The following is a 21,179-nucleotide window of genomic DNA, read 5'->3' on the forward strand; positions in this document are numbered from 1 at the left end:
TCATTTTGTTGCCCTCAGTAGGAATGCCATGGCATCATAGCTCACAAGAACCTCAAACTCTTGGGCTCAAGTGATTCTTTTGCCTCAGCCTCCCAAGTAGCTAGGACTACAGGAGCCTGCTACAATGCCTGGCTATTTTTTTTAGAGACAAGGTCTCACTCTGGGCTCAGGACGGTTTCGAACTCATGAGCTCAGGCAATCCACCAGCGGAGTCAGCTTGCCAGAGTGCTAGGATTAAAGGCATGAGCCACCTCCCCTATTCAAGTGCGCATTTTATTTGCTGTGTCTTTCTTGTTGTTCATCAGTTTCCTCTCTCCAATCTACCCTAGTTCGCTTTACCAAACAAAACATTAGTACAACATCATCTCTATTGGTCAGAAAGTAAGAACAAGCAAACCTCAATATTAAATTCTACAAAGCCAAAATATATAGGTTACAAAGAGGAAGGAAAAGAAAGACCTCAAGCCCATGTACTGTATTTCATAGAAGACTTATAACTTATTTTTTCCACTTTACATGCACATGCAAGGGTCAAGTATGAATTCAAGTCTGAGTTTTCCCACAGAAAATAAATTAGAAACTAATTAGAAGGTGATATCCTCAATATAAGCAAGAAAGCAAAGAAGCCAAACCAAAAAGCTGGAAATACTATTAAAACGAGATTCAAGAATAAAAAGCACAGCTCCTCCAGCAGCTCAAGATGCTGAAAGCAAAGAAGGCCCAGGGGAAGAAGGTGGCCCCGGCCCCTGCCGTGGTGAAGAAGCAGAAAGCCAAGAAGGTAGTGAATCCTCTGTTCGAGAAAAGGCCGAAGAACTTCGGCATTGGGCAGGATATCCAGCCCAAGAGGGACCTCATCCGCTTTGTCAAATGGCCCCACTACATCCAGTTGCAGCGGCCCAAGAGCCATTCTCTACAAGTGGCTGAAAGTACCTGCCGCCATTAATCAGTTCACCCAGGCCTTGGACCACCAAATAGCTACTCAGCTGCTTAAGCTGGCCCACAAGTACAGACCAGAGACAAAGCAAGAGAAGCAGCAGCGACTGTTGGCCCGGGCTGAGAAGAAAGCTGCAGGCAAAGGGTACGTCCCCACTAAGAGACCACCTGTCCTTAGAGCAGGGGTTAACATTGTTACCACTTTGGTGGAGAACAAGAAGGCTCAGCTGGTGGTGATTGCACATGATGTGGATCCCATTGAGCTGGTTGTCTTCCTGCCTGTCCTATGTCGAAAGACGGAGTCCCTTATTGCATTATCAAGGGGAAGGCCAGGCTGGGACGTCTCGTCCATAGGAAGACCTACACCACTGTGGCTTTCACGCAGGTTAACTCGAAAGACAAAGGAGCTCTAGCTAAGCTGGTGGAAACTATCAGGACCAATTACAACGACAGATACAATGAGATCCACCGTCACTGGGGAGGCAACGTCCTGGATCCTAAGTTTGTGGCTCACATTGCCAAGCTGGAAAAGGCAAAGGCTAAAGAACTTGCCACTAAACTGGGCTAAACGTACACTGTTGAGTTTTCTGTACATAAAAGTAATAAATATTCAAGCCAAAAAAAAAAAAAAAGAATAAAAAGCACAACTGCCTTACAATAAATGTAAAATGATAGAATACCATGCCATTTCAGTTGCTTGGGAAAAAATAAAAATAAAGAATCTATAATAGGGCCCAGAGTAGTAACAGGTGTTCTCCATACTAAACCCTAATCACTAAGATTAAATTTTGTCCATTTTAAGGAGACATTAAACATGTAATATATTTTAGAAAAACTATCAAATATAGCCAAATTTTTAAAAGTCTGTTCTCAGAGTTTTTTTTTATATAGTAATCTTCTCATATCTGAACCACTGATCTCTGAAAAATGTTAGAAAAACATAGATTTTTGCATTTATTGCTCCATTTCATTTTCTTAATTTCAAAAGTAGAGTTTATGCTTGTACCCTATTCTAAAAAGATAAAAAAAAAAAAAACTAAGTTTATTTTTATTTATATGACCCTTAAGTAATTTTCTCCAGGTTCTCATCCCTGTTGAAAGAAAAAGCTCGGCGGCACCTATGGCTCAGTTGGTAAGGCGCCAGCCCCATATACCGAGGGTGGCGGGTTCAAACCCGGACCCGGCTGAACTGCAACCAAAAAATAGCCGGGCGTTGTGGCGGGCACCTGTAGTCCCAGCTACTCAGGAGGCTGAGGCAAGAGAATCGCTTAAGCCCAGGAGTTGGAGGTTGCTGTGAGCTGTGTGATGCCATGGCACTCTACCGAGGGCCATAAAGTGAGACTCTGTCTCTACAAAAAAAAAAAAAAGAAAGAAAAAGCTTTCTTACTTGTTCACTAAGATAAGGAGATGTGAAGAGATTATAATCACCCTTTATCTAAAACACCTTCAAACTGTTATTATTAATAGGGATTTTTTAATACATCTAATAACTTAATGCCAGGTAAAAGGAGTATGCCATGTTTTTTATTATCAAAGTTTTAAGACTAGGAAAAAAAATTACCAAAAAAATATTAAAAGTTGGATAAAAGGTCACAGTCAAAATAAACACTTTTAAAAAGTTGAAGCCATCTATACAAGATAAAGCTAAGGAAGAAATTTGAACAACATACCCAGAGGACCCAAAAAGGTAATAAAAATGAGTGAAACGGGCCAGGTGTATTACCAGCAGGAAGCACAGGCCCAGTTTAAAACGGGCAGCTACTGCCCTCATGCTCAGCTCCAGACAACAGGAATGCAGCCCACTAGTACCTGGATTTCCTAGTCTTCCAAAAAAAATTCAGAAATCCATGAATTTCAATGAGAATTTCCCAATTTTTCAATGTTGATCATTGGCTAAAATTTAAAGACACTACAAATAAAACAAAACACACCTCTAAGGCAGTTTAGTCAACAGGCCAACTCTAAACTAATGTGTGAAAACTGCTTTCAAAAACATTTGAGGGAGCAATGGATAAAAAGCTTGGGCTCTAAGGTCAAACTGGCTGGGGTATGAATGTCTAATTTACCACTTAACGATGGATTTTGCTAGAAATATTATCTCTTCAAGCCTCAGTTTCTTCAACTGTAAAATATCACCCCTCTCTCCTAAATGCTGAAAAGTGGAACTCCTAACACAATATCAGATACACAAACAGCATCACAGAAATGTCCCTTATGCTCCCCACTCAGCCTCTCAAGTCTTTATGAAAATTTTAAAGAAATCAGATAATACACACCCTTAAAGATCTTGTTATTAAAAGCACATTAGAAAAGAAAGAAGGGCCTGCAGAGTCCCTCAACCCCTCCTAACAGATATCCTGTACAAACACACAAAAGATACTACTAATTAACGTGGGGGAGAAACTCTGAAACTCAAGTTAAAGGGGATTGGTGGGATTACACCAGCAGTGCATCTTACAAGGGTATATGTGAAACTTGGTAAACGATCTGTGAAGCTAGTGAATGATGCCCCATGATCCTATCAAGGTACACAGCTGTGATTTAATTAAAAAAAAAAAAAAAGATGAAGAGTCAAAGTTCCTTAAAAGTAAAAATAAAAAGTGTGTCTCTTTCATCAGTCTCATAAACTCTTACCTACTGGTTAAGAGAAATAGGTTAAGATCAAGCTTTAACGTTTTTAATGTTCTTGGTCAAACTTCCAGAAAACTTAATTTCTATAGAAGGTATGGTACAAAGCAAAGCACTTACACCGCATTTTTAAATATAAAAAACAAGTTATATTCCAAAGTTCACGTATGATTTCATAAAACCAAAACACTGGTGAAATACCTTTTGACTTCTCCAACACACCAACTAATTTAAAAAAACAAAACCAAAAAAAAAAAAAAAAGAGAAGACATTAACTCTCCAACATTATCTGTATAAAATAAATATATAAGATACATAAAATGTGTTGGGCTACATTTACAAGAACAGTCCTACTAAATTTCTAACATAGTTAAAAAGAATAAAAACATTTGTATGTATATATCTGAGTACATGTTGATAGAGACAATCTGTGAAGTCTTCAAATGTTATACTTCAAAGAATACAAGGGATGGAACTGTGTTAGAAATGGACAGCACTATGAAAGTTTACATTTTATGATTCTAATTATTTTAATTCTCCCTTCTAACTCCCACCCCAGTCATATGTAGAGCCAGAAAAGATTCACACCCAACAGTCACTGACAAATCAGAAAGGGAGAAACAACTAAATGGGTTTATTAAAATACCTGAAAAAGATTTATACTTTAAAATCTGCATTTCCATTACTTCTTCTAATCTACACACACTTATTCCTCATATGTTAAAACAAATATATATTCAATTTGTACATACCATATGCTGCAAAATCATATAAACATCTCACAAACCTGACCATTAATAGCTCAGAATAGATGAAAACAGCATATACTACAATAAAATTATAAATATTTCCATGTACCCAAAAGTTGCAATCTTGATGCTTATTTTTAAATTAAAAAATTATATTTTTCTTGAAAACGTTCTGCTTATTCAAAACATCAAAAATTAGCCCTTTAACTAAATGTTTAATGCAAGAAAAAGGACTCAAGTTCTGAATTTAGAAAACTTCTGTATAAGGGTCTTAACCTCAAAAGATTATGCTGTCCAATTATTTTTTCTTCAAGTATCACACTAGATTAGTTTCTTACTATTTTTATTATTTTGGAAAGGACATTTTATGTACTACTCAGTAATTTAAAGTGCCTCCCTCATGTCTTTGTATTACCTCCCAGGGAACAGTATCTTAACTTCTGAATATAATCACAAAAAATGAAAAGATCCAGAAAAGCTGTTAGAAACCACATTTAAAACACAAATACAAAGAGTAGATGATGATAAAAGCCTTTAAGAGGGTCACCAGCACATGATCCTTTTAAAGGTGAACAAAACGATCTAACATATGAACACAACAAACTACAACGGAAGTCTTCCTACACAGTACCACCCTTGAACTAAGTACAGGACTGGAATATGCCTGGCCCTGCAGTCACAAAAGTAAAAGTGACTAAAGACAGAAACAATGCACTGTATAAAACATACAAATATTTTCTAAATTATCAAATTAAGCTACAGACATTCATCCTAAGCATTTCTGAAAAGTTCTCATTTCGATGCTTTTAAGCATACTTTGAGGTTTTTAAGTATACTTTGGGGCAGATCAAAAAGCTTACCTAAAATAAAGCTCTTCACACAGACCTAAATGACATAGCTGGTTCTGGGATACAATGAAAATAAAAACCACTGTCTTCAAAACATGAGTCAAGAAATCATATGCTTTTAGGATATTTAATATGTAGGGAGCAGGGGGGCACTGTTTTGACAGTCCGACTACACTGTACGTCTACTCCACCTGAGAGTTTAAGAAAACTCTTCAAGTTGGGTCACCAAAAGACCAAACTTCTACTCTGAGAAATCCAATCCTGCCTACAGATCAAAGAGCATCCCGAACCGGCTCACCCTTCCCACCAAATCCTATTCCCTGGACAAGAGAATGTTTTCACCCGAACACAAACACACCATCCTGTAATCGCCCTCCAAACACAGGGCACAAGGGGAGCCCAAGAGATGACAGTTACCACTCCGCGGGTGGCCCCTCTGCAGAACCGGGTCGGTCAGGATCCCCGCGCCCGGTAAAGAACAATAAACTAGCCCAGTCGCAAACATCACAACTTCCCACGAGTCTGCGCGGCGGTTCTCGGTGGCAGAGCGGACTTCGGAATCCGCCACGGGGCACGGGCTGGGGGCTGGGGGCTGGGGAAGGAATGGTGCGGAGGGTGAGCGCCGAACCAGGACAGCGAGACTGCCGGCGCCGGCGCGCGCCGAGCGGACCGGAGGGATGCGGCCACCCGCCTGGGCTCCACGGCTCTCGCCTAGCGACCCGGATCTCCCGACTTCTCTACTCTAGGAGGCGACCCCCGCCTCCCGGGCCGCCAGGGCGGTGGGGGGCGGGGAAGGCCTCGCCGGAGGCTCCGAGCCTCCTCGGCCCGCCACGGAAGAGAACGCGGTCGGTGCGCTGGGGACAATAGGGAGCGGGGAACGGGGAGCGCGGCGCGCCAGACTGGCGCCGCTGGCCGGCCGCGCTGACTGACGCGCCCGCCGCGCGGCGCGACTAGGCTCCGCTCGGCCCGGCCGCTGCTCCGCCGTGGTTGCTGCGCCCCCGGCGCTCGCGGTCGTGCCTCACCTCCCAGCCCCGCCGCCCAGGAGAGGAGCAGAATTAACACTCTCAGCAACACCATCTTCCGCTGCCGCCGCCTCCTCACGGGTTAACAGCAGCACATCGATCCGGAGGGAGAAGCTGAAGGGGCTTGGTCGGGAGCCTCCTCGGGAAGCCGGGACCTCCCCCGGCAGAAGAAACGACGAAGCACCTCCCTCTCGCTCCACTTCAGGGGCCGGCAACGCTCCTGGCGCCTCCAAAACAGGGACCTCCCTCCCCCTCGTTCGTTTCCTTTTTCCCTTCCCCGCGTTCCTTCCCTTGCTCCTTCCCTCTTCTCTACTCCCCTCCCCCGAAACCCGGACCTCCGCCTCCTTCCTCACCACGTGACGCCCGGGCACCCAACAGGCTCGCAGAGCCGCGCCCCTACCTCACGCCCCTCCTCGTCCCCCAGGCGCTTCAGGGGCGCGCGCATGCGCGCGGGACCCCGTTCCCGGGCAGCTAGGCCCGCCGCCGCTTCCTGTCCGCCGGCTGAGAGCCGGGATTGGGCTTGGGAGGCGGGGTTTCTCGTGGTCCCGCCTCCGGACAGGAGCGCTCCTACGCGGTGATAGTTCTCCGCTATGTCTTAGAGCTGCAGAGGACCGCCCTTGGGCTAAAATAGGAGTGCGGAGGATTAAGAAGCGCCTCTTTCCGCTTCTCAAGTTCGCAAGTAACAGAGGGTTCTGTTTCTTTTGTTTTTGCCTTTCGTTGTGTACTACTGCTTCCAAGTAAACAAAAACAAAGTCCCAACAAGCAGTAATTACAGCGGTAACTGCCACCAGTGATCGGAACATTAAAGACCTTCAAGCAGCAAGAAGAAAAGACGCCAAGCCTAAATTGTAGTTTTCGGAGCTTTTTACAGACTTATGTCACAGACTAGGCCCTAGCCGTTGTAAAAAGCATGCAACCTGACCCAGATGGTCCTAAATCTCCAACGCAGAAAATGCCTTCTTTACCTCTCTCATCTCCAAGCGTGCCCTTCCTCGCACATCTCCTCGCTAACTTCTTTAAAACTCATATTTGGGGGCGGCGCCTGTGGCTCAGTGAGTAGGGCGCCGGTCCCATATGCCGGAGGTGGCGGATTCAAACCCAGCCCCGGCCAAAAACCACAAAAAAAAAAAAAAAAAAACCCTCATATTTGGTTTCTTGGTAACTCTTCTTGATTCTTTAAACTTGAATTTCGTGAACAAGGCTTTTGGTGTTTAATTAGGTGTTCTTCACATATTTGGCATCCTGCTTGAATAGGCTGAATTAGGGAATCTAAGTATTAGTATTATTGATGCTAGTAATAAATTAGACTTCTTATACGTTACCCTGAATGTTTTATAGAACTTATTACCATTCAGGGTTTGTTCTTTTTTTTGGTGGGGGGGGGGGTGTTGTTTTTTGTTGCTTTTTTTTTTTTTTTAAGACAGAGACTCACTTTGTCACCCTGCGTTAGCTCTTACTCAGAGCTGGTCTCAAACTCAGCTCAGGCAGCCTAGCCGCCTAGGCCTCCTAGAGTTCTAGGATTACAGCACAGTATTTTTTATAAAGAGGCAGAGTGTTGCTGTTGCTTAGGCTGGAATGCAGTAACTGATCACAACACACTGCAGCCTTTGGAACTCATAGTCTCAAGCGATCCTCCTGAGTCAGCCTCCAGGGTGGCTGGAACTATAGGCAGGCACCGCCATGCCCAGTATATTTTTGTTTAACTTATGGGATCTCTCTGTTGCCCAAACCTGTTCTCAAACTCCTAGCCTTAAGCAATCCTCCTAACTAGGTATGCCAAATGAACCACAGAATCCAGCCTATTTTTTTTATAACAAATTCCAGTAATTAGAGACAAATGGCACTTTCCCTTAAATTTCAACTAGAAAAAAATACAAAACTGTATTTTGCATTACCAAGACGATCATTGAAAATTACTTTTAAGGCTTGGTGCCCGTTGCTAAGTGGTTAGGGTGCCAGCATTTGTTTACTTGCTGACTTGCTAGGCTATAAACTCCATGAAAACAAAGCCCAGGTCCATCTTGTTCTGAATGCTACCCCAATGCCTAGCACATAGTCAGCATTTTCCTAGACCTATGTACCGATCCTAAGACCTATATCCTAGTTACATCATTTCCTAGTTGTGTGACTTTGGGTAAGTTAGGACATCTATGCCACAGTTTCCTAGTCTTCACAATGGGGAATAGCATTACCTGTCTCCGAGAGTTACTAAGAGCATTAATAAGTTAACAGATGTAAAGCACTAAGGACAATGCATGTCACAACATAATAAAATTGTTAATTATTATTACATATCTAACACTAGCCATCTCCTTCCTGAAGTTATACAGTCACACCAAATGATATGTCCCACCCTGAACAAACCCCTACATCAACCTAGCAAAAAATTTTCCTCTTTTTTTTTTTTTTTTTTGTAGAGACAGAGTCTCACTGTACCGCCCTCGGTAGAGTGCCGTGGCGTCACACGGCTCACAGCAACCTCTAACTCTTGGGCTTAAGCGATTCTTTTGCCTCAGCCTCCCGAGTAGCTGGGACTACAGGCGCCCGCCACAACGCCCGGCTATTTTTTTGTTGCAGTTTGGCGGGGGCTGGGTTTGAACCCGCCACCCTCGGCATATGGGGCCGTCGCCCTACTCACTGAGCCACAGGCGCCGCCCTCCTCTTTTTTTTTTTTTTAATATCAACTTTTAATTATTTATGTATTTATTTATTTGCAGTTTTTGGCCGGGGCTGGGTTTGAACCCACCACCTCCGGCATATGGGGCCGGCGCCCTACTCCTTTGAGCCAAGGCGCCACCCAAAATAAAATTTTTCCTCTTAAATTCCCTGTTTTGGGCAACACTATCCACTCAATTACTTGAACTCTTCCCACATCCCAGAAGATAATCAAATCATCTTTTATCTCTATGAGAGATTTACTTCCACAACCTAAGCTTTGGTTTCCATCTCACCTATTCCCTGCCTGACCTTTTGCCCTACTTGTCTTTTTAAAAAATATATCCTCTCTCCAGCCTGAGCCAGAGCCAGACTTCATCTCTAAAAAGCCAGGTATTGTGGCAGTTGCCTGTAGTCTCAGCTTCTTGGGAGGATGAGGCAAGAGAATCACTTGAGCTCAAGAGTTTGAGGTTGCTGTAAGCTGTGACGCCACAGTACTCTACCAAGGACAACAAAGTAAGGCTCCGTATCCAAAAAATAAGAAAAAATAAAAATATATCCTCTCACTCAGGAGGCCGAGGCAGGTGGATTGCCTTAGCTCATGGGTTTCCAGACCAGCCTCAGCCAGAGTGAGATCTTCTTTAAAAATAGCCGGGTGTTGTGGTGGGCACCTGTAGTCCCAGCTACTTTGGAGGCTGAGGCAAGAGAATCACTTGAGCCCAAGAGTTTGAGATTGCTGTGAGCTATGATGCCACAGCATTCTACCAAGGGTGACAAAATGATGAGACTCTGTCTCAAAAAAAAAAAAAAAAAACTCTTATCCCCATGCTAAAATACAAGGTCTTTGTGAGAAGTCATTAACTTCCTTGCCAGCTTCATCTTCACTACTCTCTATCTTACTTTTTTTGGGGGGAGACAGAGTCTCACTTTGTTGCCCTTGGTAGAGCACCGTGGCATTGTAGTTCACAGCAACCTCAAACTATTGAACTCATGCAATCCTCTTGCCTCAGCCTCCCGAGTAGCTGAGACTACAGGAACCACCACAACACTCAACTATGTTTTTAGAGGTGGGGTCTTGCTGTTGCTCAAGCTGGTCTCAAACTTGTGAGCTCAAGCAATCTGCCCACCTCAGCCTCCCAGAGTGCTAGGATTACAGGCATGAGCCACTATGCTGGGCTTAATTTTTTTTTTTTGACACATCTTATTGTATTCAGACAGCAGTTTGATTACACATGATACAAGAACACTCAAATAACACATCAAATACAAGGCTAGGCGCAGTGGCTCATGCCTGTAATCCTAGCACTTCTGGGAGGCCAAGGTGGGCAGATCACTTGAACTTGGGAGTTTGAGACAAGCTCTGAGCAAGAGGGAGACCCCCATCTCTAAAACTACTAGCCAGGCATTAAGGCATGTAAAATGGCAGATGCTTTTAAAATATAAAGAGATAAATATATATATATATAAAGAGATAGATGCTTCTTCCCTTCTGTAAAAATCTTATTTATTTATTTATTAGTGATGAAATCTCACTCTGTTGCCCAGGCTGGAGTGCAGTGGCATGATCATAGCTCACTGCAACTTCAAACTCCTGGGCTCAATTGATCCTCCTACCTTAGCCTTCTTAGTAGCAGGGATTACAGGTGCTATAGCTGCTGCATGGTGCCTGGCTCCATCTACCTACTTCTAATATAACTTTATCAAACTATATTATATTTTTTATTCAATATCATCCCTCATTCTTGAGATAGGTATGAATCACATATTACAGCAGTTTTTTTTTTTGTTTGTTTGTTTTGTTTTTGTTTTTGTTTTTTGAGACAGAGCCTCAAGGTGTTGCCCTGGGTAGAGTGCTGTGACATCACAGCTTACAGCAACCTCCAACTCCTGGGCTCAAGCGATTCACCTGTCTCCACCTCCCAAGTAGCTGGGACTACAGGCGCTTGCCACAATGCCCAGCTTTTTTTTGGTTGCAGTCATCATTGTTGTTTGGCGGCCCAGGCTGGATTCCAACCCACCAGCTCAGGTGTATGTGGCTGGCGCCTTAGCCACTTGAGCCACAGGCGCTGAGCCATTATAGCAGTTTTAAAACAGAGCCTCACAGAGTGTAGCAAATATATATCTAACACATGTTTATTGAACCCCAATACTATTAATAAAATACGCTCCACTCCACTAATTTATTCAAAAACTAAACTGGGACAGGTAGCTCATGCCTATAAATCCTAGTATTTTGGGAGACTGAGGCAGAAATGCTTGAGCCAGGGAGTTCAACACCAGCCTGGGAAATAGTGAGACAGTCAGTCTCTAGAAAAATAATTAAACAATTAGCTGGGCACAGTGGCATGTGCCTCTAGGCCAAGGTACTCAGGAGGCTGAGGAAGGGGGATCACTAGAGCCCAGGAGTCTGAGGTTGCAGAGAGCTATGATAACGCCCCTGTACTGTAGCCCAGACAACAGAGTGAGATCTTGTCTCGAGAAAAAAAAGCCGAAAGTAAACAAAAATCCAATTAAGAATGGCCTCTCACTGCCCAACACAATGATATTTTATCAAATAGTCAATAAGCTTTACGAAAACAAGCTCATTTTCCAACCTTTTCTTTCTTCTGCTTTAAATGAATCTCCTATTCCATCCAGTCAAACTGGTCTACACTTGGCCTCAAAAGCGCCTTAAACTTTTCCCCATCCTTTTGGTCCCATTTCCTTTCTGCTGATTACAGTGTTACATAGCCTTTAAAGCACAGGTACAACCTGGCAGCTCACAAACCAGATTAAACTCACAGACATGCTTGGTTTGACTTGTAGTTAAAATTATTTTTCTTAATTATTCATCACTATTCAATAATTGGTGGCTTCCATGGTCAAACCAGCACTCCAGATTTTCTGTGAAAACTCAAAGGTCAAACAGACCTAGGTCCTTGCATAATGTCCATTGACAGAAACTGAGTAGAGGCTGCCCTCTTTGGACTGGGCTCGTGGAATCTTACTCCAGACAAAATTTTCCCTGTTAGGATTTGAACCTCTGTTTTAAGAAACCAAGTTCCAGATAGTCCTTAAAGTTATTTTGTAGACCCCTCAGACCCCAGTAATACCATTCACACTAGTCCAAACACCAATTATTTATATCTTTCATCTGCAATTAATAATATATTGCTTTATAGAAACATTATTACCCTGATATTGAAGAAAACAGAGATAGAAAGGCTTTGAGGCAAAGAGGGTACCCCACAAAACTTACTGGGTGGCAATAATTGTTCATTCATTTAACAAGTATTTATTCTGCTTTAAATATGGGGATTTGATAAGCACATAATATACATTTGGTCTTTGCAGCAATGCTGTGAAGTAGATATATTCTATTTTCCAGATGATGGAACTGAGGCAAACCAGAGTTCTAACCCCAATTTGTTTGACTCCAAATCTTGTAGTAAGTCCTTTTAATTACTGAGTAAATCCATCCTTATTATCAGTGAGATGGTCCAGAAGCTTGATTTTTCTCAGTGCAACCTGAGCTAATCAGCTGATAAAAACTAATTAATAGGAGCTAAACTCTCAAGGAATGTATGTCTTAAAATGTCATCTTATAACTTTATAAGTTAGAGATTGCTGTTATCAAGTCAATGTACTTTTTATTATCAATCATCAATACTTGAGAAGCTAAATTATAATTGAAAGTGGCTTAGTAAATAAGGCATCACTGCAAAAAAAAAAAAGATTAATCGAATGATTTTTCTGACTAATTCACCCAACTATTCTTTTTCTTTCTTTTTAGAGACAGAGTCTCGCTCTGTTGCCCCAGGCTAAAATGCCATAGTGTCACAGCTCACAGCAACCTCAAACTCCTGGGACCTCAAACTCAGAGATCCTCTTGCTTCAGCCTCCAAAGTAGCTGGGACTACCATCACCTACCACAATGCCCAGCTAATTTTTCTATTTTTTTAGTAGAGACAGGGTCTTGCTTTTGTTCAGAGCTGGTCTCAAACTCTTTTTTTTTTTTTTTGTAGAGACAGAGTCTCACTGTACCGCCCTCGGTAGAGTGCCATGGCGTTACACGGCTCACAGCAACCTCTAACTCTTGGGCTTACGCGATTCTCTTGCCTCAGCCTCCCGAGTAGTGGGACTACAGGTGCCCGCCACAATGCCCGGCTATTTTTTGTTGTTGTTGCAGTTTGGCCGGGGCTGGGTTTGAACCCGCCACCCTCAGTATATGGGGCCGGCACCCTACTCACTGAGAAACAGGCGCCGCCCATGGTCTCAAACTCTTGAGCTCAAGCAATCCACCCACCTCCGCCTCCCAGAGTGCTAAGACTACAGATGTGAGCCACTGCGCCAGGCCTAGTTCACACAACTATTCAACTTACTATGCCACAATACTGTGGAAAGAACAGGCAGATACCAGGCCATCCATCTGTCCAGGTGACCTCTACAACAAACAGTGATCAAAGCACACTGCGACAAATCCTTATGCTATGGGATCTTCTCGAGATTCCATGCAGATCATTATCCCCCTTTCTATTATTACATGCTTTCTTAAGAATAACATAATTGGAGAGGCGTGTCCAATCTTTTTGCTTTTCTGCACAACATTAGAAGAAGAGTTGTCTTAGAACATACATTAAATACACAAACACTAATGAAAGCAGGTGAACCAAAAAAGGTCCATGGATAATTTTTAAGGTATCTGTGACCACAGATAAGCAAAAACGTCCTTACATAATCTGCATGCAGCCTGTGGGCCTCAGGTTAAACACCCAGTTTTTAAGACTGTAATTTTTTGCATTTAATCAGACTTTGATTCAATTTCCAGACCTTACTTTTACTTATTTTAAACACTGAATGAATCCTATCTTCTAAGGGAACTATTACAAATTATTAAGCTGATTCATTTTATACTGATTTTGTTATTTAATTCCCACCCTGGAAAGCACTTCATAGTAGCCCTCATGCACGGCCTAGAGGTGTCATATTTTTATTTCACTTGTAGATACTTATGTTTTGTCTTCCTAACCAGATTGTAATCAGTTTAAGGACATTGAAAATAATAATAGATGTAAAGAGCTCTTTATAATTTTTAAATCCCTAATTATACATTCCCATTTCATTCACAAAACCACATAGAAAAATCATGCAAGCTAATATTCCCCCCCTTTTCTTCAAAATGTGAAAACTGAAGTTAAGAAAAGTAAATTGACCTACCTAAGCTTGTAAAATTAGTCAATGGCAAGACCAGGATCTTGGGGCTTTCCATCATACTTCCTGCTACATTACACTGCCTCCATGTGACAATGTTCAATATTCTCTTCTGGGGCGTCCCAGAGTGCCACCTTGTATTCAATAAATAATTATGGATAGCCAGGCGTTGTGGCGGGCGCCTGTAGTCCCAGCTACTCGGGAGGCTGAGGCAAGAGAATCACATAAGCCCAAGAGCTGGAGGTTGCTGTGAGCTGTGTGATGCCACGGCACTCTACCGAGGGCAGTAAAGTGAGACTCTGTCTCTACAAAAAAAAAAAAAAATTATGGAGGTTCATTTTTGTAATTATAAATCAAATTCATCATAATTCTTATTCTATAAATATTAACAATTACCTACCATGCTTTTCAACTGTGTAAGTGGTTGTTAGCTGACGTAGTTCTAGATCAGTGTTTCTCAAGGTATAGCCAAGGAATATCTGCATTAGAGTCGCTTAGAATGCTTATCAAAACTGCAGATTCCTGGCTTGGTGCCTGTGGCTCAAGCAGCTAAGGCGCTAGCCACATACACCTGAGCTGGCGGGTTCAAATCCAGCCCAGACCCGCTAAACAACAATGACTGCAGCAACCAAAAAATAGCCGGGCGTTATGGCGGGCGTCTGTAGTCCCAGCTACTTGGGAGGTGGAGGCAAGAGAATCACTTGAGCTCAGGAGCTGGAGGCTGCTGTGAGCTGTGATGCCACCGCACTCTACCCAGAGTGACAGTTTGAGGCTCTATCTCAAAAAAAATAAAAATAAAAAACTGCGGATTCCTAAGCTGGCCGCAGTGGCTCACACCTACAATCCCAGCACTCTGGGAAGCCAAGGTGGGTGGATCTTGAGCTCCAGAGTTCAAGACCACCCTGAGCAAGAGAGAGACCCTGTCTCTAAAAAAAAAAAAAAACAAAACAGGGCATTGCAGTGGACACCTGTAGTTCCACCTACTCAGGAGGCTGAAGCAAGAGGATCACTTGAGCCCAAGAGTTTGAGGTTGATGGAGCTATGACGCCATGCACCCTACCCAAAGCAACAGAGGGAGACTCTGTCTCAAAAAAAAAAAAAAAATACAAAACCCGCAGATTCCTGAGCTTTTCCTCAATTCCATGTCAGAAACAGACATTTTAACAGGCTTCCCACATATGAGTTAATGTCAGTAAAGTTTGACAACCCATGTTTTAAATAAATATAATAAGGGATGCAGTGAAAATAAAAGACCAGATTCCCTTGGGAAGTCTGTATCAACATACAAAAATAGAAAAGAAGATATATTTTCTTGATTCTAAGATACCCTCCATTGTAAGATATATCATTTGATAGGAGCTTTTGAAGAGGGGTTTTCTAGTTTTTCTAAAATGAGTGTATTTGGATTTTGCATTAAGAAGGAAAAATTAATTATTTACATTAAATGTTTAAACTTAGAAGACAGGACTTATTAATTGTGAAGAAAGTGAAACTAAATTACTTGAATGTTTTAAGCCTGAGTGACTGAGAGACTGATATTAAGATGAAAAAACATGGGCAAGACAAGAAAAGCAAAAAAACTGAGGTCAGGATGATAAACATAGTCTTAGACATTACTTTGAGGGTAAATCCGTCTTTTAATCAACTGATAAATCTATACCCACACACACCCACACACCCCTCATGTATAGGGAAAAAATGGCCAAAAGACGAACTTTGGAGCACTGCAGGGTTCTGGAAGAGTAATGAAAAATAACATTGACTATAGAAAGTAAATTTAGAAGCCTTTTACTCTCTATTGCTAGGGTTTATTTGCCATGCAAGTGGTTAGGAGTTACTTCCCTTAATGTTAGAATAGTAATTCTAAAACTTTACCATGGATCAGAATCATCTGGAGGTCTTGTTAAAACATACGGTTCAGGTTCTGGGCCTGTAGCTCGGTGGTTAGGGCACCAGCCACATACCCTGGGTCTGGTGACCTGGGCCGGCTAAACAAAAATGACAACTGCATTTTTCTTCAAAAAATAGCCAGATGTTGTGGCAGGTGCCTGTAGCTGCAGCTACTTGGGAGGCTGAGGCAAGAGAATTGCTTAAGCCCAAGAGTTTGAGGTTGTTGTGAGCTGTGATGCTACAGCACTCTACCGATGGCGACATAGTGAGACTCTGTCTCAAAAAAAAAACAAACAAAAACACACGCACAGTTCAGCTGACTGTGGTGGCTTAGACCTGTAATCCCAGCACTTTGGGAGGCTGAGGTAGAAGGATAGCTTGAGGCCAGGAGTTCAGGACCACAGAATGAGACCAATCTATTCCACCCCCATTTCTTTAAAAAAATAAGAAAAAATAGCCAGGCTTGGTGGCATGTACCTAGAGTCCCACTTACTTAGAAGGCTGAAGTAGGAGGATACTTTGAGCCCCAAAATTGGATGCTGCAGCAGGAGTTTGAGGCTACAGTGAGCTATCGCCACTGTACTCTAGCATGGGCAGCAAAGCAAGACTTCATCTTTACAAGGTAAATCTTTAAAAAATTTAGCGAGGCACAATGTCAAATGCCTACAGTCCCACCTACTTGGGAGGGTGTGGCAGGAAGGAGGATCAGTTGAGCTCAGGCATTTGAGGTGACGGTAAGCTATGACTGTACTATTACACTCTAGCCTGGGGAACAGAACAAGACCTTGTCTCTAAAAATAGAAAAGAAAAACAGCAACACATGCACACAGAACACATACAGAGAGAGTTCCTGATTCTGTAGATCTGGAGTAGGGCTAGAGAATTTTATTTTTAATAGGTTCCCAGATGATATCAATAGTGCTAATCCAAAAAATCACACTTTGAGACAACAGTACTAGAGTTGTTGGATTTCTGGCAAACTAGTGGGTTGGCAGGGCAGAAGTATTTTTTTTTTTCTTTTTGAGACAGAGTCTCACTTAGTCACCCTCAATAGAGTATTGTGGCATCATAGTTCACAGCAACTTCAAACTCTTGGGCTCAAGTGATCCTCCTGCCTCGGCCTCCTGAGTAGCTGAGACTACAAGGGCCCTTAAGGACACTAGGCTATTTTTAGAGACAGGGTCTTACTCTTGCTCAGGCTGGTCTCCAACTCCTGAGCTAAAACAATCCATCTGCCTTGGCCTCCCAGAGTGTTAGATTTACAAGCATGAGCGACTATACCTAGCCAAGGCAGAAGTACTCTTGAAGAGAGAAATCCTAAGGAAAGAAAGAGGCACGCATGATATACGTGTTCCAGTAACAAAACTTTAATTATTGGCGTAAGACCAAGGGAACAGGGATTCTGAATTGAAAGTGATACATGTTCCTTGAAATCATTTCTGGTACAAGCTACTGAGGCCCATATTTACGTCCCTCATTAAAAAAAGACGACATAAATAAAATTGAGAGAACTATTTCACTGGGCTATGATAAAAGGGAAGAGGAAGCTGTGTCACCAGTCACCATTCTGTGTCTTTAGCTTCACTGGGATAGAGGAGCATCTGGTAAAGCAGCAGGGAGGAGAAGCAGCACCATGGAATACCATAGGATTGGATTTGGTTCTAAACAAGTGTGGGACTCCCTGTGGGGACCCTCAGAAATAAATGAGTCGAGGCTATATTTTGCAGGAATATAGCTGGAATTTCGCAAGCAATTGAAGACCAGAGTCAGGGCAATTTGAGTTATATGGAAACCCTTAATTTTACCTTAGAATTTTCTCACGTATCTTGAATAGAAAGCTAAAAGAGAAGTAAAGTTATATATGCCCTGTGCCTATGCAATCTTCTGCTCAGAGTTAATTTTGCTCCAGCTAACAATAAAGAACCATTCATTTATTTTTATCGATATCATCAACATAATAAAAGCAAGATGTTTGAATTATAGCTCATTAAGTTTCATCAGGATAAACTGAGGAAGTGATCAGAGGCTGGGGAATAATTAGAATGCTGGGTGGCATCTGTGGCTCAAGGAGTAGGGCGCCGGTCCCATATGCCAGAGGTGGCGGGTTCAAACTTAGCCCCAGCCAAAAACCACAAAAACAAAACAAAACAAAGAATGCTGCTACACTCTAGTGGTGAGGAGATAAGGACTCAAGGGTGTCCACAGAAGGAGTGAAGAAAGGAAAGGGGTATATGGTATCAGTAGGACTTGACAGATGAAATAGCAATCAGTACACTAGGGTAAAAATTAAAGAGGGCACCAAGTTTTCTGTCATAGTAGCTAAAAAAGTTGTGATCCAACTAAGAAAAACAGAATTTTTTTAAAATAATCATATTGATAATTGGAGGTGTACTTTTTTGCATTTCTTAAACCTGAGATAACAATCAATCTCTTATTTTAATCAGGAGAGTACTGTATAGTTTAATTCTTCCTTATTTCATACTAAGAGATTTTTCATCTGAATTTTTATAACATTTATTGTTTGTGCCATTCATTTATTGTTAATTACTAAGTAACATATTATCAATGTCTTATTTCCCCACAATTTGCACTCCCAAAGAGTCAGACTGTTTTATATTTGTATCCCCCATATCTCACCCTCTAGAACTATCAATAATTATATGCAAAGGATACTTTTCTGAAGGATAGGTTCAGATATACTTTGAAAAATATAAAGGACACATTAAAAATAGAAATAAATAAGGGGCCAGGCATGGTGCCATGCATGGGTAGTCTTAGCTATGTGAGAAGCTGAGGCAAGAGGTTGCTTTAAAAAAAAAGAGGGAGGTGGGCGGCACCTGTGGCTCAAAGGAGTAGGGTGCTGGCCCCATATGCAGGAGGTGGCAGGTTCAAACCCAGCCCCGGCCAAAAAATGAGAGAGAGAGAGGGGAGGCAGAGAAAAAAGAAGAAAAATTCATCTCTGAGAAGTCTAAGGAAAAAGAAATTATAATTGACATTCTAAAAGATGTAAGGTCGGGATGCCATTAAAAAAAAATAAAGAGACAGAACTCTTAGAAATGAAACATAGAACAAAAAGAGTATAAAATCACAGAAAAGATAACCATCAAAGAAATAAAAACAAGAAATTTCACAGAACTGAAGGACATAAGTTTCCACACTGAACGTGATCACCAACCCAATGGATAATACAACACCCACACAAAAATATACCAAACACTGAAATGTCACAACATCAAGAATAAAGAGAGTGTCAAATAAACTTCAAAGAGAAGGAAGAGGTTATATACAAAGGTCTGGAGTCATAAAAATATCAGACTTCTCTGTAATCATCTGGAAACAAGAACACAATTGACCAATGACTTCAAAATGAGAAAAATTATTTTCAACTTTGAATTTTATACCTAGCCAAACTACAAAATGTAAAGGTAGAATAAAAATCTATCTTTTCAGACATACAAAGTCTACAAAAATTTATTTCCCCTGCACTCTTTCTCCGGAAGCTAATTAAGAATTTGCTCCATGGGCGGCGCCTGTGGCTCAGTGAGCAGGGCGCCGGCCCCATATACCGAGGGTGGCGGGTTCAAACCCAGCCCCGGCCAAACTGCAACAAAAAAATAGCCGGGCATTGTGGTGGGTGCCTGTAGTCCCAGCTACTTGGGAGGCTGAGGCAGGAGAATCGCCTAAGCCCAGGAGTTGGAGGTTGCTGTGAGCTGTGTGACGCCACGGCACTCTATTGAGGGCAACAAAGTGAAACTCTGTCTCTACAAAAAAAAAAAAAGGAAAGAAAAAGAATTTGCTCCACCTGGACAGCACCTGTGGCTCAACAGAGTAGGGTGCCAGCCCCATTTGCTGGAGGTGGTGGGTTCATGCCCAGTCCTGGCCAAAAACTGCAAAAAAAAAAAAGAATTTGCTTCACCAAAGTAAAGATAGAGGAAAATAGGAGATCCAAGAAACAAATCAATATAAAGGAGAGGATGAAGGAATTCCTAAGAAAATAATGAAGAAAAATCCCAGGATGTCAGCTGTGCAGGAGACTGATAAAATAAGAAGTGCAGATCAGAGCAAGAGAAGTGAGGCTGGCAGGACAGATGTATCTAAGATTAAAATGTACCAAAAAGACCCGGGCAAGGTGGCCCATGCCTGTAATCCCAGCACTCTGGGAGGCTGAGGCGAGTGGATCACTTGAGCTCAGGAGTTCTAGACCACCCTGAACAAGGAGACCCATCTCTAAAAACTAGCCATGCATTGTGGTGAGGGCCTGTAGTCTCAGCCACTTGGGGAGGCTGAGGCAAGAGGATTGCTTAAGCCCAAAAGTTTGAGCTTGTTGTGAGCTATGATGCCATGGTACTCTACCAAGGGTGACAAAGTGAGGCTCTGTCTCAAAAAATAAAAAATAAAAATAAACTGTACCAAGATATAACTTAATATGTTTGATTGATCATACTGGTAAGTCTATGGCTAAGTTGGTGGTAGGTGAGGAATTAACAAACAAAATAATGAGGCAATTGTCAATTCTAGGAAAAACTAAAAGTATAGTAAGAAATCACAGCTCGGCGCCTGTAGCTCAGCAGCTAGGGTGCCAGCCACATACACCAGAGCTGGTGGATTCAAACCCAGCCTGGGCCTGCCAAACAACAATGACAACTACAACCAAAAAAAGCTAAGTGTTGTGGTGGGTGCCTGTAGTCCCAGTTACTTGGGAGGCTAAGGCAAGAAAATCACTTAAGCCCAAGAGTTGGAGGTTGCTGTGAGCTGTGATGCCACTACACTCCACCATGAGCAACATAGTGAGACTGTCTCTGTCTCAAGGGAAAAAAAAAATCACAGTAAAATGCCTCATTTAGTGGTGAATATTTACATAATTCTGCTTTAAACATCTAGTACTTTAATCAAAAATTGTGACAAATAAGTGGGATATTAGAGCAATAGGAGGAATGATATGAGAGAAGGTATCTAAATTCTCATTTTCCAGAGGAATACATCAACAAACAATATCTATAATTTTGTTTTTTTTAATTGAGGAGTTAAAGACCAGCTATGAGGGTAAGCGCAGCACACCTGTAGTCCCAGCTACTCAGTAGGCTGTGGCAGGATTGCTTAAGTTCTGGAGTTAGAGGCTGTACCAGGGGTCCTCAAACTGCGGCCTGCGAGCCACATGAGGTGGTGTGATTGTATTTGTTCCTGTTTTGTTTTTTTACTTCAAAATAAGATATGTGCAGTGTGCATAGGAATTTGTTCATAGTTTTTTTTTTAAACTATAGTCC

General features: G+C 42.2%; 1 protein-coding gene and 1 pseudogene across 4 annotated transcripts in view; one reads left to right on the top strand and one right to left on the bottom strand.

Moving 5' to 3' along the window:
- ADAM10 (ADAM metallopeptidase domain 10) overlaps nucleotides 1-21,179 on the bottom strand; it is a 181,793-nt gene that overhangs the window by 158,253 nt on the left and 2,361 nt on the right. The window contains exon 1 of one of the 4 annotated variants that reach the window (XM_053594027.1): nucleotides 6,181-6,667. The exons of 2 other annotated variants lie outside the window; for them this stretch is intronic. In XM_053594027.1, coding sequence (XP_053450002.1) covers nucleotides 6,181-6,235 — 55 coding nt within the window. In that variant the 5' untranslated portion in view covers nucleotides 6,236-6,667. Of the gene's footprint in view, nucleotides 1-6,180; nucleotides 6,668-21,179 lie in introns of those variants that run through there. One more of the 4 variants, XM_053594025.1, reaches the window with a different exon arrangement.
- On the top strand, nucleotides 627-1,534 carry LOC128587641 (60S ribosomal protein L7a-like; annotated as a pseudogene).

Source organism: Nycticebus coucang, chromosome 6 (genome assembly GCF_027406575.1).
Source record: "Nycticebus coucang isolate mNycCou1 chromosome 6, mNycCou1.pri, whole genome shotgun sequence".
NCBI lineage: Eukaryota > Metazoa > Chordata > Mammalia > Primates > Lorisidae > Nycticebus > Nycticebus coucang.